The 27351-nt window shown below is 40.5% G+C and overlaps 1 protein-coding gene across 1 annotated transcript in view; it reads left to right on the top strand.

Moving 5' to 3' along the window:
- Positions 1-8660: 8660 nt before the first annotated feature.
- The window catches only part of PPEF1 (protein phosphatase with EF-hand domain 1), a 112956-nt gene continuing 94265 nt past the window's right edge, over positions 8661-27351 (top strand). The window contains exon 1 of the mRNA XM_060003015.1: positions 8661-8703. Within this exon, the coding sequence (XP_059858998.1) occupies positions 8679-8703 (25 nt within the window). The 5' untranslated portion in view covers positions 8661-8678. The remainder of the gene's footprint in view (positions 8704-27351) is intronic.

The raw sequence follows: 27351 nt of genomic DNA, 5'->3' as shown, positions 1-27351 counted from the left end.
TATGGCAGCCTCACATCAGGTTCTAATCTTGGAGTCCCTGCCATGGAAACCTATACATTTGTATTACCTCATAATGAGGCCCTCTGACAATATTTAATATGCTAATAGGAGTACAGAAGCCCAGAACTGCCTTTCCAGTTATTTTTAAAGTGACTCCATTAGATTAAATAGTAAGCTAGGTAACCACTTTACTGGATCTCCTGTGGTTCTCAATTGCAGAAAGGAATTGACTAAAGACCAGCTTGGGTGGGGTTATGAAATGATTATGGCTGGAGACCTTTAAATCCTAGCTCACGATGCCTAAGGCCAGTAAGCTCAAAAATACATACGCTGTGTAACCAGTTAGGAAGAGTTTGGGAGGAATATTGCTGTTGGCGCAGCTGCAGTCAGCATGAGACTCTAGGAACAAGATCACTCGCCTCTGGATAGCCTCAAAGGACAGCAGAACTGAGGCTGGTGACATCCAGTACTGACACTGGCACTTCAGTTTTTCAGTCATGTCTTCCTCGTCTTCCTTCTCAAACTCAGCAAAATCACAGGTCAACTTTCCTTTTCCGTTTTGCTGATGATGGGAGGTGAATCTCCCTCTCACAGATATTTTTTTTTACCGAGCAAGGGCTCGTGTGCCCGTGGCGCCGAAAGCCAAACTCTGACAGCGGGTGTTTGTAGCAAAGTAAGGGTTTATTGCAGGGTGCCACGCAAGGAGAACGGGCAGCTTATGCTCAAAAGACCTGGACTCCCTGATGGCTTTCAGGCAAGGGTTTTTAGAGACAGTGTTAAGGGAGAGGGTCATAGGATGCATGATCAGCTTGTGGAGCTTCCTCTGATTGGTTGGTGGTGAGGTAGCAGGGTGGTGTTTCAGGAATCTCAACCTTCTGCTTCCAGCCAGTGTGGTGTCTACATACCTGTGGTCAGCAGGGAGTCACCATCCTCCGCTGGGTAAGGGGTCTTAGTTTCTGCCGAACAGCTCAGAGATATACATCAGATTATCTGTATCCCTTCAGGAGGAGCTAGGAGTCCTGTGACTGTTGTCCTCATCATTAACTGCTTGCGTCTGCTCTTTGGAACTCAGAGAAGCCTAGGAGACTAAAGCCTTTCTCTACGAACAAGAAACAGGGGACATGGAGGGGCTTTTGTACCTGGGAGGGCCCCTGCAGGGTCCTGCTCAGTTTCAATCCTCCCTTTTCTTTGGTACTCCTCAACTTGAGGGGAACAGGTGCAGGGCAAGAAAGGGAATAAAGTTTGGGATAGAGAGTTTAATCATAAACTCCACAGAGGAACTCAGTGTTAGGGGGACTCCATTTCACGTTCTTCAACCAGCAGCTAATTGAATAACTGGAAGAATAAAAATGTCATAGAAATGAATTTGCAGTATGGCACCCAAAGGTTACTGTCTTAAACCCATGCCTTTTCAAATCCTAAGGAGTAATGTTTAGTGTTCCCACTTCCTTTTTTTTTTTTTCTTGCGGTACGCGGGCCTCTCACTGTTGTGGCCTCTCCCGTCGCGGAGCCCAGGCTCTGGACGCGCAGGCTCAGCAACCATGGCGCGCAGGCCCAGCCGCTCCGCGGCATGTGGGATCTTCCCGGACCGGGGCATGAACCCGCGTCCCCTGCATCGGCAGGCGGACTCTCAACCACTGCACCACCAGGGAAGCCCCCACTTCCTTTTCTTAATCGTGCCCAGGTTACTATAATGTTTCCTAAAAATGATCCTCAGTTGACCTAAAGAGTCAGCTACTAAGTGCTTTTCTGCCCTTATTTACCAAAATTTATTTTGTATTTTGTACTGATCAGATTGTTTATGCAAACAGTGACCTGGTCCCCTTGGAAGCAGTCATGTGACCACAGCGCATTACTTGAGTGCATCCGTTTATCTCTTCACTGGGAACAGGGCAGGGTTGGGGCAGACAGCTGCGGCTCACGGGCCAGCCCAGCCTCTCCTGGATCTACGGCTCTGGGTTCACCTTCCAGGCTGAAAGGCAAAGTCTGTTCGAGTTATTTCTTTGTGTGTATGCATGCGTATTTGTTTTTGTTTTAGTTTTAATTTATTTATTTGTTTATTTTTGGCTGCATTGGGTCTTTGTTGCTGCCCACGGGCTTTCTCTAGTTGTGGCGAGCAGGGACTACTCTTTGTTGCAGTCTGCGGGCTTCTCATCGCGGTGGCTTCTCTTATTGCAGAGCACGGGCTCTAGGCGTACAGGCTTCAGTAGTTGTGGCAGGCGGGCTTCAGTAGTTGTGGCACACGGGCTCAGTAGTTGTGGCTTGCGGGCTCTAGAGCGCAGGCTCAGTAGTTGTGGAGCACGGGCTTAGTTGCTCCGTGGCATGTGGGATCTTCCAGGACCAGGGCTCGAACCCATGTCCCCTGCATTGGCAGGCGGACTCTGAACTACTGCGCCACCAGGGAAGTCCCTGTATTTGTTTTTTGATTTGTTTAAACAAGAGCTCTCCCTGCAGAGAGCTGCAGAAATGTGAGATGTATGGAGCGTGTGTGTGTGTGTGTGTGTGTGTGTGTGTGTGTGTGTGTGTTAAGTATGTGTAGGGGGATGCTCCAGAGAGAGCTGGAATTGTACCTCTTTTCTTTCAGATCTCTGCATCCTTCACAGAGAAGTTTTTTTTCTGATTTTGTTTTTCTTGAAACACCTGGGGTGAGGATAATCCTCTGCATCGGCCAAGCAGAAGGAACAGGTAATATGTTTGTTTGTTCTTAGGTATTTTGGGCAAGCAGAAGTCTACATTATAAACATACATTGTGTAGCAATGGAACAGGAAATGTGTTCTACTTGAAGTTTATTTTATTGCTTTGCAATTTCTCAGAATGACTTTTCTCAAATATGCTGATTACAAATCAGTTGTCATCAGCTTAAAAAGGTATACAAGTGACTTTGCATTCTGAAGGGTTGTAGCCTGTTTCAGATGAACTCCATACTTGGGAAAACTCTGTGGTCACTTGGGTGAGAGCTAGAAAATGAGGGAGGGGATACTTTGAGAAACCCTTCCAGGCCCCTCATGGGTCATTGCCCACTATACAACTTCATGTTCAGAAATCTTCCTTTAGCTCCCTTGCCCTCTTGTTGGCGCAGAGGACCACAGGATTTCCATCTATCTGTAAGAAATGGAAACAGAATTCCTTGCAATGTTCAAGAATTCCCTTTAGTGATTTAGTGCTTCTGTAGATTGATCAAATTGGATCCTGAAACCAAGGCACAGCTCACTTTTTGGTGGACAGACATTTTTGTTCTTTAAGCATGAAACAGAATGGGTCTTTAGTTCTGCCACTGTTCGGCTGTGCCATGGAGTCTGATATTTAATTTCTTAGTCTTAGTTTCTGCATCTCTAATACGGGAGTGAACAACTTTCCCCTTGAAAGTTGCTGTGAAGATTAACTGGAATAGTAGAAATATAAAGTACCCACTGTGCTGGGTAAATAGTCCCTTAATAAATAGTAGTGACTTTAGCTGTTATTATTATTACTGGTAAAGCGTTTTCTCAGATCTTAGCGGTCTCAGGGGAAAAGAGTCCTTTTCTCTGTGAGTCTATAATTATCCCAGAACCAGCAGACAGACACCTGTGGGATTTAACCTCTGGGAGGTCCCGGACAGTGCATTCTGAAGGAAGAGATGTGAGCAAACACGTTTTGTTTCAACACGTCAACCACAGTGGGTACCACCCGTGCATGGCTCCTCCTAACTCGTCAACTAGGAAGAATTGCTCTTTGTTCCAGTTGGTTTTTTCCACCATTGATCTTCTCATTAGCCTTTGATACAAGTCTGTAAGGTAGGTGTTATTATCCCTATTTTCTTATGAGAAAACTGAGGTGCAGAGGAATTAATGACTATCTGAGGAGAATTTAAACTCTGGTTCGTCTGACTTCTAAACTCCAGTGTCCATTGGACCAGCATTAGGCAGTTAGATTCATATTAGAGATGCATATTAACATCCAGAAAGCTCTGAAGAGTTCTGCAGTAAAGGAACCTGTTTAATCCTACTTCTCCTGAACTTATTTGATGGTGGGACTTTTACTTGTTGGGGGGGTCTTATTTCTAGAATCATAAACCACATAGAACTCCTCTTCCACAAACACACTTTGGAAAACCTGGCACTAGGCCTAGCTGCCTCCTGATTACAATCCTGTCTGATAGAACACACACCCTCAGATACATTCTGGTGGTCAGTATCGTTTCCTCCTTTTTCTTACCCTTTCATGGACCCAGGAATAATCACCAGCTCCATCTTACAGAACTCCCTTTATTCATTTAAGACCCCACACAGGAGCAAATGCTACAGTGTTCTACTGGAAGAGTAGTGGTGGAAGGGGCCTATCTAGAGCAGTCTGCCAGGGACTCCTCTACCCGGCTCTATGCCCCTTCATTATCTTTAGTCCACAGACATCAGGCTGTAGAACCTCTGTTTCAATGAATGCCAAAGAGAATGCCGCAGAGTAAGCCTGAAGACGCATCTGTCCTCCATGCTTGTGTCTCACAGTCCAAGGGGGAAGAATTAGATCTGCTCACCTCCCACTCTGGGGGCTGGGGTATGGTGCCAGTTAAATGACTATGGGTTCTGGATTTGGGTTTCTTGGGGCCAAGCTGGAGTACAGATTTCTCAAAAAAGTCAGCATCTGTAGGAAAAGCTGAGCTTCTAGCATGGGAAACCACACAAGTCACATCTAGAATGCCAGAGGCGGAGCAGAATCAAGGTCAAGGTGGCTGAGCCAAGGTGTGGACGTTCAATAGAGATGCACTTTGAAAAAAAATCAAGAATGAATAAGAACAACTTGGGGAGGCTGGGCTAGCACTTGGAGGGTGCTTGGAGACCAAGGTTGGGTTGGCTCCAAGGGCCATCTTTTGTTCTTTCCTTGTATTTTCGCCTTGGGAAATGAATAGTGGTTAAGATGAAAAGAACTAAACAACGTCAAACAGTTCTCCCCCATTCTACCCTCCCCCGCACCCCCACCCACCCCCCGCCACGCACAGTGAAAACCTTTTAGCAGAAGCCTTGGAAGACTTTCCTTTTGCAGATTATAAGTGTGCCAAGGATGAGTCATTATTTTACGTTTATGCTTTAAAACCACCCTCGGTATATATTGGTAGGGGCAGCAGCACTGAGCAAGTTTCAAGCTGTTATTTGCCAAGATCCACCTTTTAAGTGGTTTATGTCACTGACTACGGCATCCTTGGGTCTTTGTGAATGCTGCAGAGACTACCCACCTCTTGAGCTGGAGGACTCCTTTCAGGCACTGGGAAATGATTTCTTCAGAGACCTCTTTAGCACACTGTTTATCTGATGCTGACAGAGGGCAGGGAGTGGAAGAAGCTTAGATTGTCCCAAATAATGGAAAATTCCCAAATCATTTTTATCAGCTTTGCACCACCCAGGGTTGTCCTCAAAGGGACATACACTGCTTACAAACGTGCGTCCCTCTCAGCCTTTAAGTGGGTGATTGCAGTCTAGGTTGGGTAGTGTATGGGAGTAGTAAGTGGCACCTGGCCTTAACCAGCTCTTGTTTTGGTGAGAATTAAAATGAGCTGACTCTTTTGTTTTGTTTTACCTGTTACCTAAGGAAATTAAATTATTATTATTTAATAATGTAAAAATTCTAATAGCAAATTATTTTTTTCTAATAACCCAAGAATTCTAGAACAATGCTCATTTCTTTCTATCATGATTTAAAGTTTTTCTTTAAAAATGAATATATAAGTACTACCCATTTTCTGGTTTAATAAAAGGCTTTTGTGTAGTCAAATAGCATGTATCTGTGCACAAAATGATGGACTAATAATTACTTTTAGCATTAATTTTTTAAAGGACCCTGGCTTAGAAATATGCATTCCCTTATTCATTCATTCATTCATTCATTTGGCATTTATCAAGCACCTGCTATGTGAAATGCACTGTGTAGGTGCCAGAGATTCAAAGAGTATTTAGAAACAAAGGTACCCATGGAGCTTACAGTCTAGCAGAAATATATTCAAGTTTGATGCTTTTTAGTTCCTAGTGAATCTTTTATATGGACTTCTGTTTGTTGTGTAATGAATTGACTGAGGAGTGGCTGAGAACCAAATGCCTTTGGAGAGAGATTGCTTTTTTTTTCTGGAGAAAAAAATTGAGTTTGAAATATATCACTTCCTATCGTAGCATCAGTGTTGCCTACTCAATGCCTAACTCTTATGTATTCATAAAAAGGGATAGAAAAAAATAGCATAAAGATGGAAGCAAAGCCCAAGGGAGATATGGAGAGCAGTTTTTCTCAAACTGAGATATGGGGAGTGCTTGTGTCGAAGTCCCATGAAGGGTGCACTTTTAATTGCACATTCCCAGGCCCCCTTGGACTGCTTGAATCCAAGTATTGGCAGTAAAGCCTGGGAGTCTGCATTTTAAAATAATCTCCCCTGGTAAGTTTTGTGATGCTCATATAGGAGAGCATGGATCTAGGCACTTGGAGAAACTCACCAGGACCAAATGAACTACTTCAAAGGTTGAGGAAGAACCCAGCAGACGTGTTCTCATAGGCACTGCAGATAACCTTTGAGAAATGTCTGAGAATGGAGAGAGCAGAGGTGATGAGTAAATAGTGCCCCAATTTCAAAAACAAGCAAAGAGTAGATGCCAGAAGCCACTGCCTTATAAGCCTGACATGACCTCTGGAAAAATTCTGTTCCAAACAGATGGAGTCAAAGCATTTAGAGGAAAATGTGATGATCACTAGGCATCACTATGGGTTCCCTAGAACATTGTCTGCAGTAGAGAACGGCAAACTCTGCTGCACATTAAAATCACCTGGGGAGCTTTTAACGCCCCTGATGCCCAAACCCCACTCAATACCAATTACCTCAGAATCTCTGGGGATGGGACCCAGGCATCACTATGTTTTAAATCCCCAGAGACTAATTTGGTGAGGTGCCGTCTGAGCATTGGGAGTTTTAAAAGCTCCCCAGGTGATGCTAATATGCAACAGTTTGACAGCCAGTTTGTCTATATGACTTTAGACAAGGGGCTTGGTTTTCTTGCACTTTGTGTAAATTCTGGGTAATTCTAAAAGTCTACCACCTTTAAACGTCTATAATTCTGTTATTAAAAGTAATGGCAAACTGATTTCCTTCCTTCCTTCCTTTCTTCCTCCCTCCTTCCTTCCTTCTTCTCTTCCTCCTCCTCCTCTTTTTCTTCTGCTGCTGCTGGCTAGCCTGGAATGTCAAGGTGTCAAATTATATATCTTAATTTCATTAAAATAGTTAGCGAAATTTACCAGGACGTCTCATAGATAAGGAAGTGGATGCTTACGATGGGTAAATTTACCACCTAACTGAAGGAGTAGGAGAGTGTGAATGTAATGTGTCTGTAGTAACCCTAGAGATTGGTCTGGAGTGGAATGCCACAAGGGTTTTCTGCCCTTGGAGCTGACCCTGTTAACATTTTTTACGCCTGATGTAGATAAGAGAGATATGTAAGAAATGCCTCTCAAATTTGGAAATAACCCAAAGTTTAGGAGGGTTAATTAATTCAATACATAATAGAATCAAGCCTAGCTCTGATCAGAATATCTGTTTATTAAGGTTATTGTCGTTTTAAAAATATTTCCATAATTCAGATATTTTGCTCATTTTGTTTTGCCCCTTTCTTTCATTGAGTCGCAATCTTGCAGCGTTTAGTGTAGTACTAACGGAAAAATAGGCATGCCTGGCAGAGTCCCAAGTCAGTTGTTCTTTGACTTTGTTACTATCAAGAAATGCAAATAGATTAGCACAGGCTGGTTTGGAGTATCACGAAATAAAGGAAACATCACCCTAAAAAGGCATGAGGTGGGATTACTACAGAAAGGAATTTTGTTGAAAACTCCCATGGAGTGATTGTGGAAGATCCAATGTAACAGTCTCAGCTGAGCCATCGGAAGGCCTGGTGAGTGCAAGGGCAGACTTTGGAGGGGCCTCAGAAATGCCTGGAGAGCTTGTTTGAAAAGGGAACTTCCTGGATTCTGATGCTTTAGTTTCTGGGGAGGCCTTGAAGCCTCCTTTTTTTTTTTTTTTTTTTTTTTTAAATAAGTGCCCTGACTGATTCTGAGAAATAGTGTCAAAGAACTCATTTTGATTTGAATTTTGGCATAGTTGTATAAGTATGTTGTTGTTGTCTCATAGCCATTCTCCAATTTGTGTTTTTAAAAGCCCAGATAGATTTAACTATTTTGAGCTTAAAAGCAAAACAGTTAAATTATGTCAGATCCTTTCATATCCCATTCCCTATATTTCAATTAGAAAATTGTATGATCTTACATTTCCATTTTTCTTTTCATTTTAATGCTTTATTTTATAGAGTATTGATCTGACCTAGACACGGGGAAAATGTAATTTATGTGTTGCAGAAAAGCAATGTACAGCTGCTCTGTTGCTGCTTCTGTGTTTTGGAAAATAAACCAGGATTAGACTATGTCTGATCACTTTCCATATCATATGATGAACAGCAGTTCAGAAGAAGCGTAAAATGAATCCTGCTGAGCAGCCCTTAGACACCTTGTTAACGGCCGCTTTCCTCCCTCCCTTGTGTGTCCTCCTCATCAGGATCTGTGACCGAAGTGGATCAGTCAGGAGGGGCTCCTCGCAGAGTAAAGGGAAGCACTTTTCACCCTGTTTTAGAGTGAGAAGTTGATTCATGATTTACAAGACATGGGCTGTGGCACGTCATCTTCAATGAAAGACAAGAAATCTGAGAAAGGTGAGTGCTAGGAGTGCGCCTGTCTTCCTGGATCAAAAGGGGAGAGTGAGCTGGGTTCACCCTCTGCCCCTTTCTCATTTACGCACACAGTTCTCAAGCTGCCCAGAGTGATTTTGCACGAGGCATCATCACTTGAACTGAAGGTTAAATTGGGATAACGTTGGAAACTACCTTTAGGAAGATGTAGCTTTGAATATATGATGTGCCATAAAGTATTATCTGAGAGATATTTTATGTTTGATTTGATTTCAGTTGAAAATGTACCAATATAAAATCTCAATTTAAAACTCAGTGGCAGGGAACAAGAAAGCCTCTCTGTAAATTTATATCTGTTTATTCAGTACGTTTATAAATAGCTCTGTCCATACCTATGTGACATTTGGTAGCATCATTGAATTTTTATTAGATTTTATAACTCGATCAGATTTTTTATAGCTATTCAATACAGAACTTCATGAGATTTGCTTCATGTTTTTAGAATATTCTACGTAGAATTTGAGAAATGCTAGATTATCTGCTTCCTGAAAAGTGTGTTGTTTCTGAATAGATGATGTGCCCCCCACTACCCCCATGTAATTAGAGGCTTCAGTATTTCCTTTGTTTATTTTGTACTGATGTTCTTTCTCATAGATACTAGAATCTATTTGAAACTCACTTGAGTGTTTAACCGACATAGTCTCCACATGCAAATTAAACCAGAAACAAACAAGCTGCGGTGCTTGTGTGAATAACTTGCTCTTAAACTCCATTCCTTTGTTATCTAGGTTATAGATAATTTTCCCAATTTCTGTTCCACATCTTGGTTTTAGCAGTTTACTCAGGCTTAAGATGCGGAGTTTAGGATACAGAGTATTCTATTCTAATTAGTGTGGAATGTTTTCCTTTGGGAATCACATGTTGGTCTCCCTCCCAGCTGACTTGTGCCAGTGAGTTAGCAAGTTAATCTCTGACAGTGGGGCAACAGGAGATGCACTAACTCTTTCAGATCTGTAAGCATGTCATGAAATAAATCTTTCAAAAGCTCCAACTGAACTAATTCCATGGTAGTAATTTATTATGAGAGTAAAGAGAGTTATTCTCTTTTTATATCTAAGATTACCCAGAGTTTTAAAAATTTAGCCAAATTTCTTAGGTTAAAAAAAACGTAGGGCTTCCCTGGTGGCACAGTGGTTGAGAGTCCGCCTGCCGATGCACGGGACACGGGTTCGTGCCCCGGTCCGGGAAGATCCCACATGCCGTGGAGCAGCTGGGCCCGTGAGCCGTGGCAGTTGAGCCTGCGCGTCCAGAGCCTGTGCTCCGCAACAGGAGAGGCCACAACAGTGAGAGGCCCACATACCGCAAAAACAAAACAAAACAAAACATAAAAACGTAAACGTAAATTCTCTCTTTTTGAAATACTTTTCAGCTTTTAAAATGTTGCATGCAAATGGGAACATTAACTTCAATTTTTGGATTGCTGTTTCTTTTAAATAATTTATTGAGGTGAAATTCATGTAACACAAAATTAACCATCTTTTTAAAAATAAATTTATTTATTTTTGGCTGTGCTGGGTCTTCGTAGCTGCGCGGTCTTTCTTTAGTTGCGGCGTGCGGGAGCTACTCTTCGTTGTGGTGCACTGTCTTCTTATTGCAGTGGCTTCTCTTGTTGCAGAGCATGTGCTCTAGGCACACGAGCTTCAGTAGTTGTGGCACGTGGGCTCAGTAGTTGTGGCTCACGGGCTCTAGAGCGTAGGCTCAGTAGTTGTGGCGCATGGGCTTAGTTGCTCCAAGGCATGTGGGATCTTCCTGGACCAGGGCTTGAACCCTTGTGTCCTGCACTGGCAAACAGATCCTTAACCACTGTGCCACCAGGGAAGCCCAAAATTAACCATCTTAAAAGGAACAGTTAAGTGCCATTTACACAAAGTTGTGTAACCACCACTTCTATCTCGTTCTTGAACATTTCCATCACTCCAAAGTAAAGTTCCTTATTTATTAAGCAGTTTCTCCCTATTTCCTCTTCCCCCAGCACCTGGCAACCACCCATCTGTATTCTTTTTCTATGCATTTACCTGTTCTGGACATGTCATGTAAATAGAATCATACTCGATGTGACCCTTTTGTCTGGCTTCTTTTACTTAGCATAATGTTTTTGAGGTTCATCCGTGTTGTAGCATGTATCAGTACTTCATTCATTTTTAAGGCTGGATAATATTTCATCGTATGAATATATCTCATTTTTTAGTCCATTCATTTGATGGACATCTGGGTTTTTTCCACCTTTTTGGCTATTGTGAATAGTGTTGCTATGCACATGAGCGTACGTGTACTTATTTGAGGCCCTGTTTTCAGTTCTTTGGGGTATATACCTAGTAGTAGGAATTTCAGGGTCATATGGTAGTTTTGTGGTTAACTTTTTGAGGAAATGCCAAACTGTTTTCCTGGATCACTTTTTAATAATAGCAGCTTTATTATTCACATACTACACAATTCACCAGTTTAAAGTGTAAACTTCAGTGAATTTTTGGTATATTCATAGAGCCGTACAATCATCACCACAGTCAGTTTTAGAACATTTTCATCCCCCGCCCCCCAAACCATTAGCAGTTACTCTCCTACCCTATACCTCCACAGCCCTAGGTAATCACAAATCTCCTTTTGTCTCTATATGTTTGGGCTGTTCTGGACATTTCATATAAATGTAATCAGACAATATGGAGTCTTTCGTGTCTGACTTCTTTTATTCAGTGTTGTATTTCAAAGTTCATCCATGTTGTATCATGAATCAGAACTTCATTCCTTTTTAATGCTGAATAATATTCCATTGTATGAATATGTTACATTGTATTCATCCAATCATCAGTTGATGGGCATTTGGATTGTTTCTATTTTTTCGCTATAGTGAGCAATGCTACTATGAACATTCACGTAAAAGTTATTATATAAAACATGTTTTCAGTTCTCTTGGCTATAGACTTATGAGTAGAATTGCTGGGTCATATGGTAGCTCAATGTTTAACATTTTGAGGAACTTCTAAACTGTTTTCCCAAGTCGCTGCACCATTTTATATTCCCACCAGGAAAGTATGAGGGTTCTTATTTCTCCACATCCTCAGCAACACTTGTTATTGTCTGTCCTTTTGATTATACCCATCCTAGTGGGTATGGAGTGGTATCTCATTAGGGTTTTTATTTGAATGTCCCTAATGACTAATGATGTTGAGGATCTTTTCATGTGTTCATTAGACATTTGTAGATCTTCTTTGGGGAAATACCATTCAGATCATTTGATGTGGTTTTTTTGGCTGTGTTGGGTCTTCATTGCTGTGCACGGGCTTTCTCTAGTTGTGGCGAGCAGGGGCTACTCTTTGTTGTGGTGTGGGGGCTTCTCATTGTGGTGGCTTCTCTTGTGGCAGAGCATGGGCTCTAGGCGTGCGGGCTTCAGTAGTTGCAGCACATGGGCTCAGTAGTTGTGGCTTGCGGGCTCTAGAGTGCAGGCTCAGTACTTGTGGCACACGGGCTTAGTTGCTCCGCGGCATGTGGGATCTTCCCGGACCAGGGCTCGAACCCATGTCCCCTGCATTGGCAGGCAGATTCTTAACCACTGCACCACCAGGGAAGTCCCATTTGCTAATTTTTTAATTGAGTTGTTTATTTTTATATTTTTTTGTAAGAGTTTTTAAAATATTCTAGTTACAAGCTCCTTATCAAATGTATGATTTGCAAATATTTTCTCCCATTCAGTGGGTTGTCTTCTCATTTTCTTTTTTTTCTTTCTTTTTTTTTTTTTTTGTGGTACGCGGGCCTCTCACTGTTGTGGCCTCTCCCGTTGCGGAGCACAGGCTCCGGACGCGCAGGCCCAGCGGCCATGGCTCGTGGGCCCAGCTGCTCCGCGGCACGTGGGATCTTCCCGGACCGGGGCACGAACCCGTGTCCCCTGCATCGGCAGGCAGACTCCCAACCACCATGCCACCAGGGAAGCCTTCTTCTCATTTTCTTGATGATGTTCTTTGAAGCACAAAGGTTTTAATTTTGATGAAGTCCAATTTATTTTTTCTTTGGTTGCTTGTGCTTTTGGGCCAAAGTCAAGATTATTTGTGCTTATGTTTTCTTCTAAGAATTTTGTATTTTTAGGTCTTACATTTAGTTCTTGATCAATTTTGAGTTAATTTTCATATATGGTATGAGGTAGGGATACAAATTTATCCTTTGCATGTGAATATCTAGTTGTCCCAGCACCATTTGTTGAAAAGACTATTCTTTCCCCATTGAATGATCTTGGCGCTCTTGTCAAAAATCAATTGACCAGGGCTTCCCTGCTGGCGCAGTGGTTAAGAATCTGCCTGCCAATGCAGGGGACACGGGTTCAATCCCTGGTCCGGGAAGATCCCACATGCTGCGGAGCAACAAAGCCCGTGTGCCACAACTACCGAGCCTGCGCTCTAGAGCCCACGAGCCATAATTACTGAAGCCCACGTGCCTAGAGCCTGTGCTGTGCATCAGGAAAAGCCACTGCAATGAGAAGCCTGTGCACCACAACGAAGAGTAGCCCCCGCTTGCCACAACTAGAGAAAGCCTGCACACAGCAGCAGAGACCCAACCCAGCCAAAAATAAATAAATAAATAAATTTATTTATTTTTTAAAAATCAATTGACCATAAATGTCAGGGTTTATTTCTGGACTCTGAGTTCTGTTCCATTGATCTATATGTCCATCCTTATGCCAGTACCACACTGTCTTGCTTACTGTAGATTTTGTAGAAAGTTTTGAAATTGGAGGTGTGAATCCTTCAACTTTGTTTCTCTTTTTCAAGATTGTTTTGGCTTTCTGGGTCCCTTGCATTTCTATATGAATTTTAGGATCAGTTTCTCAAAAGAAACCAGCTGGAATGTTGATGTGGATTACGTTGAATCGGTAGATCAGTTTGGGAAGTATTGTCATCTTAACAGTTAAATCATCTGATTCATGAACACAGGATAGCTTTCCATTTATTGAGGTCTTTAATTTCTTTCAGCAATGTTTTGTCGTGTTCAGAGTTTAAGTTTTACTCTTCTTTTGTTAAATCTAGCCCAAGTGTTTTATTCTTTTTGATGCTATTATAAATGGAATTGTCATTTTAATTTCATTTTGGGGTTGTTCATTGCAAGTGTACAGAAAAACAATTGATTTTTGTATATTGATTGATCTTGTATCCTGAGACTTTGCTAAACTCATTTATTAGCTCTAATTGATTTTTAGTGGATCCCTTAGGATTTTCTATTTATAAATCATGTCATCTGCAAATAGAGGAAGTTTTGCTTCCTCCTTTCTATTCTGTGCCTTTGATTTCACTTTATTGCCTGACTATCCTGGCTACAGTCTCAGTCACTGTTAAATAGAAAAGCAAGAGTAGGCTTCCTTGTCTTGTTCTTAATCTTAGGGGGAAGGCATTCAGTCTTTCACCTTTAAGTGTGATATTAGCTGTGACTTTTTTGTGGATGCTCTTTATCAGGTTGAGGAAGTTCATTCCTAATACTAGTTTATTGATTGTTTTTTTTAAATTAAAAAGTGGTATTTAATTTTGTCAAATGCCTTGTCTGCATGTATTGAGATGATCATGTAGTTTTTGTTCTTTATTCTATGATGTACTGTACATTAATTGAATTTCAGATATTGAACCAACTCTGTATTCCTGGCATAAATCCCACTTGATCATGGTATATAATCCTTTTTTTTTTCTGTTTGCAGTTGCCACCTGGTTCTATTGAAGAGGTCTTGCATGCATTACCTTTATAAACTCTATTTTTTTCTCTTTAGTTGAAGTATAGTTGATGTATAATATTATATAAGTTTCAGGTAAATAATATAGTGATTCACAATTTTTAAAGGTTATACTCCATTTATAGTTATTATAAAATATGGGCTATATTCCCCATGTTATACAATACATCCTTGTAGCTTTTTTTTTTTTCTGCGTTACGCGGGCCTCTCACCGCTGTGGCCTCTCCCGCCGCGGAGCACAAGCTCCGGACGCGCAAGCTCAGCGGCCATGGCCCACGGGCCCAGCCGCTCCATGGCAAGCGGTATCCTCCCGGACCGGGGCACGAACCCATGTCCCCTGCATCAACAGGCAGACTCCCAACCACTGTGCCACCAGGGAAGCCCCTTGTAGCTTATTTTATACATAATAATTTGTACCTCTTAATCCCCTAAACTCTATTTTTTAAAAAATATTTATTTGGTTGCACGGGGTCTTAGTTGTGGCAGGTGGGCTCCTTAGTTGTGGCAGGCAGCCTCCTTAGTTGCGGCTTGCTGGCTCCTTAGTTGCGGCACATGGGCTCCTTAGTTGCAGCTCACTGGCTCCTTAGTTGTGGCATTCAAACTCTTAGTTGTGGCATGCATGTAGGATCTAGTTCCCTGACCAGGGATCGAACCCGGGCCCCCTGCATCGGGAGCACGGAGTCTTATCCATTGCACCACCAGGGAAGTCCCTAAACTCTATTTTTTTAAACAAGCACTGTTTTACTTATTCCTGAATATAATACACCTATATTGATGATGCATGAAAATACTGAGAAAGCACAAATGCTCTGAACGATAAATGTGGTTTTATATAACATGAAGTAATATGTATGATGGTTTCATTCATTCATTCTGCCAGAAATACTGAGAACATAGCAGGCACTGGAGTCTCTTTTCCATGCTGAGAATTTACAGGGGAATATGAAGGACGAAATCTCTCCCATTTTAAACATGAATCCAGATAAAAGCATTGAGGGGTCTTCCTGGTTACGTGGAGACTTTTCTTGTAATTTTGGGTGTCTTGATATCTTCTGCCAGCGTTCAGTAGGTATTCTTTGAGAATTGTTCCACAGGAAGATGGATTTTTGATGTGTTTGTGGGAGGAAGTGAGCTCCATATCCTTCTATTCTGCCATCTGATTCCTCTCCTACATTAGACTTTTGAATGTTGTGAGGGACAGACTTTATCTTAGATGATTCCTAGTTTAGGTTAACAGATAGATGATCAGAAATGGAAACTGATTTCAGAAAATAGCATATCCTTGACACTTTTGTATTCTGATCATATATGTTATGTATAGAGCTCTTATTATAGAGTGTAGCTTCTTTCATCCTTGACACAACATTGTTACCATCATCTTAGGAGAACACCACAGGAAAACTTCGTATCGTTTCATGAGTTGATCTTGTGGCCAAGGTTATCTGATGTTTCTGTGAGCTTTTTTTCCCTTTAATTCCTCAGTGGTCATAGTGAGGTGTGATTGACATTTATCCCTGTGCTGGGTGATCAAATAGTCATGCACCTTTGAACGTCTTCGAGTGAGCAAGTGGCCAAAGGTGCACATTGAGGCATCATGGCGGATGGACACCAGCCTCCTCCCAGTGCTGGCAGGTGGTCTGAGCTTTGTGGCCGGTGGGAAGCGGTTTATGAGAAAACATGCTTAGGCAAGGCTACAGGAAGGGTGCGAGCTTCTGTGCCCTCTCCAAGCCACCATGAGTTCACCAACCTGGAAGCTCTCTATGTAATCCTTTTTATATGTTACTGGATTCAGTTTGGTAGTATTTTGTTTCAGATTTTTACATCTGTATTCAAAAGAGATGTTGGTCTCTATTTTTCTTTTCCTGTGATGTCTTTGTCTAGATTTGATATCAGGGTAGTAGTAGCCTTAAAAAATGAGTTGGAAAGTATTCCATCTCTTCCATACTTTAGAAAAGTTTGTGAAGAATTGGGATTAATTCTTTAAATGTTTGGTAGAATTTGTCAGTGAAGGCATCTGGGCATGGGCCTTTCTTTGTGGGTAGTTTTTTGATTACTTATTCTACTCTTTACTTGTTATAGGTCTATTCAGATTTTCTATTCTTCAGTCATTTTCAGTAGTTTGTGTCCTTTTAAGAATGGGTTCATTTCATCTAAATTATTTATTAGCACATACTTGTTCAGAGTATTCCCTTATTCTTCCATTATCTCTTGTTGAATATATCAATCAATGTTTATTATAATTTCATAATAATAAATCTGCTGAAAACTGATATACTGTGTTTACTTACATTTACCATAAAAAGTTTTTCTCATTCAGAATATTGTAAGATATAGAAAAGCAGTTGGAAATAATTAATAATTACTCATCAGTCTACTACCCAGTTTTTTTTGGTATAGTATATATGTATTTTTTTAGTGTATATTTTTGATCACCCTAAATGATAATTTTTTTATAGCCTCGCTTTTGGCACTAAGACATTGTTATGTAAACACTTCTCAAGTTGTTATAAATGTTTTGTAAATATCATTTTAGCCATTACTAAATGTTTCATTAGTGGATAGGCCATAATATAGTTAATTATTCCTCTAATATTGGACTTTTTTTTTACTAATATAAACAACACATTGAAGAATTTCTTCATGTAAATATTTTTCCTTATTTTGGATTATTCCCATATTCAAGTGATTAGACATGAAATTTCTGTGTCAAGGGCTGTGAATGTTTTGAAAGGTCTTGATAGAAAATAATAGTTATTATTTCCTTATTACTAACTGTATTCCAGAGAGTGTGCTACATATATTTTACTTAATCCTTACAATAAACCTGAGTAAAGTGTTATTGCCTTTTGTACTGATGAAGAAGCTTGTGCTCAGTAAGGTAAGCACTTGTCAAGGTTATATAACTAACAATTGCCGGAGTTGGGATTTGAACCCAAAGTGTTCTGACTACAGTGTTTTTTGCCGTCAATCATTACATGCTTTTACCGTGCCTTCCAAAGTTGCTGTTCTTGGAAACTCGCTTTAATTAAATGTACTTATGTAAAGTACCTTTTATTTGCATAGTGCTTTTATAGCTGGACAAGTCCTTTCACATACATTTGATCTTCACAACCTGTGAAGGGTTGTTCTCAAATTGCAGAAAAGGAAACTGAGGCTTTGAAAGGCAAAGTGATTTGCTTAAGAACACATGGCTAGTAAGTGGCAGAGCCAGGCCTAGAGCTTACTTCTGACTAGTGTGAAGGGTTTTTCCCTACGTTGGTCATTCAGCCCCAGCACAGTTCTCTGCCTCTGGAGTATCATGGCATTTTTGAGAAAGAGTAGCCTGCATATAAAATTGAGACTATCCCTTTCTTATGGGCTATCCCCCTTCCATGTAGAGAAGTAGCATTGTTGTTGTATTATTATTATTGTTATTTTTTGATTCTTTTGTGATATGCAATAGGGAAGAGAGTAATAACAGCTATCATTTATTGAGTGCCTACTACATTTATTATTTCTATTTCTTGCCAAAACTCTTGGAGGAAGCTTTAATTAATTTCTTTTTCCACGTGAAGAAATCGAGACTTAGAGAGCTGCCCAAAGTCATGTACTAGTTGATGGCTGAACCTGAATTGGAACCAGCTTTGACAGTTTCCAGAGTTCATGCTCCTTTTGATATGCTGCCCTGACTTGTAAAATTGGAATTTATCCAACACCCAGAAATTAAACATTGCAGTTTCCTTCTTCTGAACTTCACTTTACACTTAAAATTTTATACTGATGGGTTTTGAATTAATAATCTGTTGCCTTTTTTTTCTTGTAGACCACGTTGAGAACACTATATTTTCTTTTCTTTTTTCCCTTGAGACCACTTAGAAATGCATTTATTCATTTTCTCTCAGTGCTGCAAAGGCTACCTAGCATTTTTGGTTTTGAAGTTTGATTCTTTAAGCTATGACAAATGGAAATTTTCTCTAATGGACATTGTTCTTCTAAAAAATATTTGTTCTGTATTTTTGCTTAAAAATTTAAAAATACTAAGCAGCAATCTGTTAAAAAATAAAATTCAACATAGCAAATTTGAAGATCTAATTGACTTTATTGAATGATTCATGAATCAGGCAGCATTCCATCTAAAAAATAGAAAGGAGCTCCAAAAAGCTGCAGAAAAGGAGAGGTTTTTAAAGGCAGAAAGGGAGTGGGACAAGGAAGTCAAAAATGAAAAGAATGGAATATTTCAGGCAAGTTCATCTTCCTTTGGGGGAAGACAGGGGTCTATCAGGTTGATTACCTCACTAGTGCTGGCCAGGAAATTCCCCACTGGATAAGATTACATTCCTAGGAGAGGCTGAAACTGCCATTAGGTTAGGTATTAAGTCTCAGTTTGATGACATGGAGCTTAGCACAAGTAACTCCATTTTGGGCCTGTTGTTTCTTTTTTAACAATGCCCCCTTTTTCATCAGACTCTCAGCCTGAAAGATATGATAAAAATGTAAGATGTTAGTGCCACTCCCAGCTACTGCTCTGAGTTCTCACGATTTTTGTTGACCTTTTGTGTGCTATGCACAGATCATAATGTTATTTGCTTAATCTCTGTGATACACACAGGCCACAACTTCAGTTTCACAATTTTTAAGTTGGTCATTCTCTTTATTCCTTTTCTGATGTTCCGGTGTTAGGGAGATCATTTGCTTGGTGGTGAGTGGCCGCAATCACGCATTTAAAGCTTTTGAGAGGGGACTTCCCTGGTGGCGCAGTGGATAAGAACCCGCCTGCCAATGCAGGGGACACGGGTTCAACCCCCGGTCCGGGAAGGTTCCCACATGCCGCAGAGCAACTAAGGCCATGTGGCACAACTACTGAGCCTGCGCTCTAGAGCTAGAGCCCGTGTTCTGCAACAAGAGAAGCCACTGCAACGAGAAGCCTGTGCACCGCAACGAAGAATAGCCTCTGCTCGCCACAACTAGAGAAAGTCCGTGCACAGCAACAAAGACCCAACATAGTCAAAAATAAATAAAATTAAATCTTATTAAAAAAAAACTTTTGAGAGAATACAGTGTAGCAGGGAGACTACTATGATTATGATAAGCAGGATAATTCCCAGTGTTTGGAGTGTACTTCGAAGCTGTGGTCCCCAGGACCCAAACCAATCAAAATCAAATAAGTCAAAGAAAGACCCTATTGAAGGAGTCACCTTTTTAAGTGACTTGTTCAGTGATCGTATGTAGCTGAGTTTCAACTTCCCCAGAAATGTTAATCCAGGTGCAACAGGTGGTGTTGGCCACAGCAGACACCTCCTTGCAAAGCTAAAAGATAATCTAGGGTTATCCAATGATCAAAAACAACTTGGGCCAGAGAGTCTAAGGATTTTCACTGAGCAGCTATTGCTTTATCAACAGATTCTGCAGTATCTTCAAGAGTTAAGGAGAGGTTCCTGATCATAGGCTCCTTTGCATTTACTTCTAACCAGGGCAGTAGGCACCTGCCAAAGAAAGCAAATCCTGAATCATGAAAGCCTCCTGGTAGGTTCTTTCTAACTTGACAGTGCAAATTCAGGAGAGTTGACCAATGAGGTGTCTCTGTGGACAGTTAGGGGCACAGTTAGGTAACCGAAGAGGCATTGCCGAGTTATGCGCTAGCCATCTAGGTATTCATAGGCCCAAGGAGAATGATAATCACCACAGACAAAGATAAATCCTGTCAGGGCACAAAGCACTCCCACTAAGGTAATACTATAAATGAACAGATCAGTTTTTTTGATAATGACAAATCTAGCAGTGAAAAGTTACCCCCCCTTAGCAATGGACTGGGAGATACAGGTGATGGTGTTACCTTTCCAAGGCCAATGCCAGGGTAAAGGAAAGAAAGAGAAGAAAGCGTTTCATGTTTAAAGTATGAAGTCTTGATCCAGCATCTTGGGAGGAAGCAGTCCACATTGATGTCAGCTACTTCTCTTCTTCGTCGATTTGGTTTGGAGGTCTCTACCATTTGTGCAGGGCCAGATGTCCGGTGGAGCCTTCTTCAGCTGTGAGATGTGTCCCCAAGGTTCAAGTTCCTAAAGTTTGGCTGCCATCTGGGTAGTGAGGAAGACCTGGTATAGTCCATTCCAAGGAGATTCAAGGGCAGTCTTTGTTCTTAGTGATTCCAAATCAGAAGGGTAGGAGAAAATTGGAAACATTCGTTTGGTGAGTTATAGCCAGGTATTTGAGGAAACTAGAAGAATTCAGGATCTGGTCTAATTTACAGGTATTTAACAAAATCTCAAAGACAATTATCAGGATTAGAATCTAATATCTACAAAGATGCAAACATAATCTTTATAACTACCTCCATTTTTAAAAAAACAAAGATAATCACCGTAAAACTAATTTATTTGCGTTATACTTGGCCTGATTATTTACATAGGTGTAGCAAGCGTAGTGCTTGACCATATGAGTTCTTTTTAAGACTGCTTTGCTAGAACCTTGTAGTAAGGTACCAGGTCGATTTTTCCAAGGGGCTTTATTGGCTCCATAAAGTCAACCTTAGTTCTTTAAAGCTGTCTGGTCATATCTGAGTCTATGTACATCTCTCTCAAATATAACATTCCAGTTAAAGTTTTGGTAATATAACCGGTGTTTCCAATTGTGTCCTGTTGCAAGGAGAACAGATTCTCATTGGACTTATGTAAATAACTAACTATTTTGCCATAAAAAGAATATTCAAGAGTTTCCAAATTCTGGAGGGATCAGGTAGGGAGAAAAAGTAAATGTTTCATCTTTGTTTACAAAAGTATACTTTACCAAATTGTTGTAAGTCATAGATAACTTAAGAGAAAAAGTTTCTTCAAATCTGGAAAAACAAAACATTAAAGAACCAGTAGTGCTTCAAGCAAGAAGGAATAAAAATTATAATCACCCTTTTCAGTTCATTCAGTCCCATATTATTAATTCTTGTTCTGCTTTAATCCAGTTTTTTTCCATTAGTTCTAGAAATTCTTATCCAGTTCAGTTTATGATCTTAAAGTTATCAGAAACTTGTGTTTGCTGGAGTCCTTTCCATGAATCTCCTTGAAGATGAGGCACTTTTGCAGCAACATTTTTGCAAAAACATCTGAGTTAAAACAATAATTGTCTATAAATGACAGAAAACTTAAAAAAAATGCCCATTGTTAGAGTTCTGATGAGAGTTTATTATAATAGAATTAGCAAGGAAATTGGTTATTTCTGTGACACTCAATATTGTAAAATGATAACTGGAATTATGATGATAACATTATACCAGGACATACATATCAGACTTTAGGAGTTGCATATAGTTTCTGGAACACTTATAACATATACCTGTACAATTACAACATAAAGGCTTAGTATTACTTTTTTTAAAAATAGATTATTTATTTATGCTTTAGGTCAATTATGAACTTTCTTTTTATTTTAGCATTATATGGCTTGGCAAATTTATAAATACTTTTTATAATTTTTTATACTTTTTATAATTAAATTTTCTCTTAGTAAATTTCTCAGCATGGCAGAAACCATGTTTACTAGGAGACCCAAATATCTTTAGTTTCCCTGTAAAAGGAAGCCCAAAGTGGATAAATCTATGTTCAATAATTAATATTTCAGTATTCTATCTTATTTGGAAATGATCTGTCTATTCGTTGACTGTCCATCATTTAATTTAACTTAATTGGCAAAACTTTAAGTTTTCAGGTTACCAAAAAGATTTGGAGAAACCGTTTAAAAAGTTCACCTAAAAACTTTTATTCCATTTACATCTATTCAATTTATTGATTTCACTTAATTTATATAAGTACTTAATTTCTTTGAGCCAATTAAATAGAGCTCTTTTACAAATTAATTTTGGCAATACCCTCTGAAGGTAGAAAATACCATACATCTACAATACATACATAGACACACATAAATAGACAGTTGCAAACAGGGACCTTATAGCTTCTGTTTTAAAATTACTGCCATGAATCAGGTACAGTAATTGACTAGTTGTAAAATAAGTTGAATGAATCTAAGTTGTTTTTCTGGTAGATGGAACAAGTTAAGGTTATCTGCTCCGATGGCTAAAGCATTTTTTACTAATATTTTGGGGGAAGACACTTAAAAGATTTTTTATTTGCCTAGGTTTCAAAGGACCATTTCCCCTTTCCTTTACATTCTGATAAGAATTACCTCCCTGAAGTCTGTAGAACATTTGTATCTCAAAGGTACAGAAAAAGAATACGAGTTCCTCTGAGGAGTACTTTGGTTTCCTAAGGCCAGATTGTTTACAATACTTACAAGCTTTTTGAGATAAATAGGAGAGATTTGGGGATTGGTAAAAGGAATAGGTGGACTGTGAACTGCCTCTGGAGCTATATTTCTAGTTTTGCAAAGATTTGTAAGATAAGGATAGTTGCTCTCAATTCCCCAAAGAATTGGGTTGCAGCCTAAATGACCTCATAGATCGATCCTCCTATTCAGCTACATTCTACATTATTCTTAATTTGCTTTTTCATATATATATATATCAGGGACAAGATTTCTAACCAAGATGGAAATTAAAAGATTTCTATGTTCCGGGGCTTCCCTGGTGGCGCAGTGGTTGAGAGTCCGCCTGCCGATGCAGGGGACACTGGTTCGTGCCCTGGTCCGGGAAGATCCCACATGCTGCGGAGCGGGTGGGCCCGTGAGCCATGGCCGCTGAGCCTGTGCGTCCGGAGCCTGTGCTCTACAATGGGAGAGGCCACAACGGTGAGAGGCCCGCGTACCGCAAAAAAAAAAAATTTCTATGTTCTGGACTTAGAGCTGTTTTCCTTTGGAAGATTTTGGTAAATTCTTTCACAAAGGCTTTAGAAGGTTTTTCTTTCCTTCTGGGTGCATAGTTTCATTTTGGTTTAGTGGAGGACACCTAAAAGAAATATTCCTATCAGACTCTGAATATCATCTTCCAGTTTCTGACCAACTTTTGACCACAGAGCTACTTAAAAAAAAAATCCTTTTAAATATCTTGTCAGTTTTCAGTTGGGACAAGCAGTAAATATTTCTGGTAGTAATGAACAACCCCTTGCACTTAAGAGGCATCCCCAAAGAAGGTGCAAAAACTATTTTATTTTCTTCTCTTTTTGGGTACTACAGACAGAGATCTGGGAGAGCTGACTCTGGTAAGAATTCTCACCCTTAGCTGGCTTCTGCCAGTTTTCCCAGGATCCCATTTGCAGGCTCTGAGGGGGGTTTAAAGTAGAGGGTGTAGCTCCAGTATCTACCAGATGTCAAGGTTTTTCATTAATTTAATTTTAGTTTCCCTTAGCTGCTTAAGGGGATAACATAGCAGTTTACCATGAAGGCCCTCAGAGTCTCATCAACTCTGAGAGGGGTTCATATGGGGGCCCTCCTTCAAGGGTAGATATGGGGGTATATGTAAGGCCTATAACTTGGCAGACTTTCATTTATGGTCTGGTAGTCTCTTTAGGAAAGACAATTTAGACTGAGGATTACTAGAATGAGTACTCAAATAAAGGACGATAGAGGCGAGTAGTAAAAGTTGCGTCTGTCTTGCAATCTTTTGTTTAGGTACCTCTTGTGTCTTTAATTTTTCATTAGACTTTTTCAATGAATTTTTCAATGAAGCTATTCTGGGGTCCTGAAGCCTTTTGGAAGGTTCTACGTACCAATTAAAATAGATGTCCCATTCAGTTTGTTTAATTTGGGAACCCTACTTTCAACTGAACTTCATTTTTTTTTTCCTTATCAGTCATCCATTTTATACACATCAGTGTATCCATGTCAATCCCAATCTCCCAATTCATCCCACCCCCCCACCCCCCGCGGCTTTCCCCCCTTGGTGTCCATACGTTTTACCTCTACTTCTGTATCTCAATTTCTGCTCTGCAAACCGATTCATCTGTACCATTTTCTAGGCTCCACATATATGCGTTAATATACAATATTTGTTTTTCTCTTTCTGACTTACTTCACTCTGTATGACAGTCTCTAGATCCATCCACGTCTCTACAAATGACCCAAATTCATTCCTTTTTATGGCTGAGTAATAGTCCATCGTATATATGTACCAAATCTTCTTTTTTTTTTTTTTTTTTTTTTGCAGTACACGGGCCTCTCACTGTTGTGGCCTTTCCTGTTGCGGAGCACAGGCTCTGGACACGCAGGCTCAGCAGCCATGGCTTACGGGCCCATGCGCTCCGCGGCACGTGGGATCTTCCTGGACCGGGGCACGAACCTGTGTCCCCTGCATCAGCAGGCGGACTCTCAACCACTGCGCCACCAGGGAAGCCCATGTTCCACATCTTCTTTATCCATTCTTCTGTCGATGGGCATTTAGGTCGCTTCCATGACCTGGCTATTGTAAATAGTGCTGCAGTGAACACTGGGGTGCATGTGTCTTTTTGAATTATGGTTTTCTCTGGGTATATGCCCAGTAGTGGGATTGCTGGATCATATGGTAATTCTATTTTTAGTTCTTAAAGGAACCTCCATACTGTTCTCCATAGTGGCTGTATCAATTTACATTCCACCAACAGTGCAAGAGGGTTCCCTTTTCTCTACACCCTCTCCAGCATTTGTTGTTTGTAGATTTTCTGATGATGCCCATTCTAACTGGAGTGAGTTGATACCTCATTGTAGTTTTGATTTGCATTTTTCTAATAGTGATGTTGCGCAGCTTTTCATGTGCTTCTTGGCCATCTGTATGTCTGCTTTGGAGAACTGCCCATTTTTGGATTGGGTTGTTTGATTTTTTAATACTGAGCTGCCTGAGCTGTTTATATATTTTGGAGATTAATCCTTTGTCCGTTGACTTGTTTGCAAATATTTTCTCCCATTCTGACGGTTGTCTTTTTGTCTTGTTTGTAGGTTTCTTTTCAAAAGCTTTTAAGTTTCATTACGTCCCATATGTTTACTTTTGTTTTTATTTCCATTCTCTAGGAGGTGGATCAAAAAAGATCTTGCTGTGATTTATGTCAAAGAGTGTTCTCACTATGTTTTCAGTTAAGAGTTTTGTAGTGTCCGCTCTTACATTTAGGTCTCTAATCCATTTTGAGTTTATTTTTGTGTATGGTGTTAGGGAGTGTTCTAATTTCATTCTTTTACATGTAGCTGTCCAGTTTTCCCAGCACCACTTGTTGAAGAGACTGTCTTTTCTCCATAGTGTATCCTTGCCTCCTTTGTCATAGATTAGTTGACCATAGGTGCATGAGCTTGTCTCTGGGCTTTCTATCCTGTTCCATTGATCTATATTTCTGTTTTTGTGCCAGTACCATACTGTATTGATTACTGTATCTTTGTAATATAGTCTGAAGTCAGGGAGTCTGATTCCTCCAGCTCTGTTTTTCTCCCTCAAGACTGCTTTGGCTAATCGAGGTCTTTTGTGTCTCCATACAAATTTTAAGATTTTTTGTTCTAGTTCTGTAAAAAATGCCATTGGTAATTTGATAGGAATTGCATTGAATCTGTAGATTGCTTTGGGCACTATAGTCATTTTGACAATATTGATTCTTCCAATCAAAGAACATGGTATATCTCTCCATCTGTTGGTATCATCTTTAATTTCTTTCATCAGTGTCTTATAGTTTTCTGCATACAGGTCTTTTGTCTCCCTAGGTAGGGAGGATTTTTGCATCTATATTCATCAGTGATATTGGTCTGTGATTTTCTTTTTTTGTAGTATCTTTGTCTGGTTTTGGTATCAGGGTGATGGTGGCCTCATACAATGAGTTGGAATGGGCGTCCCTGGTAGCGCAGTGGTTAAGAATCTGCCTGTCATTGCAGGGGACACAGGTACAAGCCCTGGTCTGGGAAGATCCCACATGCCGCGGAGCAAATAAGCCCGTGTGCCACAACTACTGAGCCTGCGTGCCTGGAGCCCATGCTCTGCAACAAGAGACGGCATCACAAGGAGAAGCCCGCGCACCTCAACAAAGAGTAGCCCTGGGCTTCCCTGGTGGCGCAGTGGTTGAGAGTCCGCCTGCTGATGCAGGGGATGCAGGTTCGTGCCCCGCTCTGGGAAGATCCCACATGCCGCGGAGCGGCTGGGCCCGTGAGCTATGGCCGCTGAGCCTGCGCGTCCGGAGCCTGTGCTCTGCAACGGGAGAGGCCACAACAGTGAGAGGCCTGCGTACTTCAAAAAAAAAAAAAAAAAAAGAGTAGCCCTTGCTAGCCGCAACTAGAGAAAGCCCACACACAACAACGAAGACCTAACAAAGCCAAATAAATAAATTTATTTAAAAAAAAAGAGAATGAGTTGGGGAGTGTTCCTCTCTCTGCAGTTTTTGGAAGAGTTTGAGAAGGATGGGTGTTAGCTCTTCTCTAAATGTTTGATAGAATTCACCTGTGAAGCCGTCTGGTCCTGGATTTTTGTTTGTTGAAAGATTTTTAATCACAGTTTCAATTTCATTACTTGTGATTGGTCTGTTCATATTTTCTGTTTCTTCCTGGTTCAGTCTTGGAAGGTTATACCTTTCTAAGAATTTGTCCATTTCTTCCAGGTTGTCCATTTTATTGGCATAGGGTTGCTTGGAGTAGTCTCTTAGGATGCTTTGTATTTCTGCGGTGTCTGTTGTAACTTCTCCTTTTTCATTTCTAATTTTATTGATTTGAGCCCTCTCCTTCTTTTTCTTGATGAGTCTGGCTAATGATTTATCAATTTTATCTTCTCAGAGCTTTTAGTTTTTTTGATGTTTGGTGTTGTTTTCTTTGTTTCTATTTCATTTATTTCTGCTCCGATCTTTATGATTTCTTTCCTTCTGTTAACTTTGGGTTTTGTTTGTTCTTCTTTCTCTAGTTCCTTTAGGTGTAAGGTTAGATTGTTTATTTGAGATTTTCTTGTTTCTTGAGGTAGGCTTGTATAGCTATAAACTTCCCTCTTAAAACTGCTTTTCCTGGGCTTCCCTGGTGGTGCAGTGATTGAGAGTCCGCCTGCTGTTGCAGGGGACACG

Source organism: Delphinus delphis, chromosome X (assembly GCF_949987515.2).
Source record: "Delphinus delphis chromosome X, mDelDel1.2, whole genome shotgun sequence".
Lineage (NCBI taxonomy): Eukaryota > Metazoa > Chordata > Mammalia > Artiodactyla > Delphinidae > Delphinus > Delphinus delphis.
This window is presented reverse-complemented; position numbering and strand designations above follow the sequence as displayed.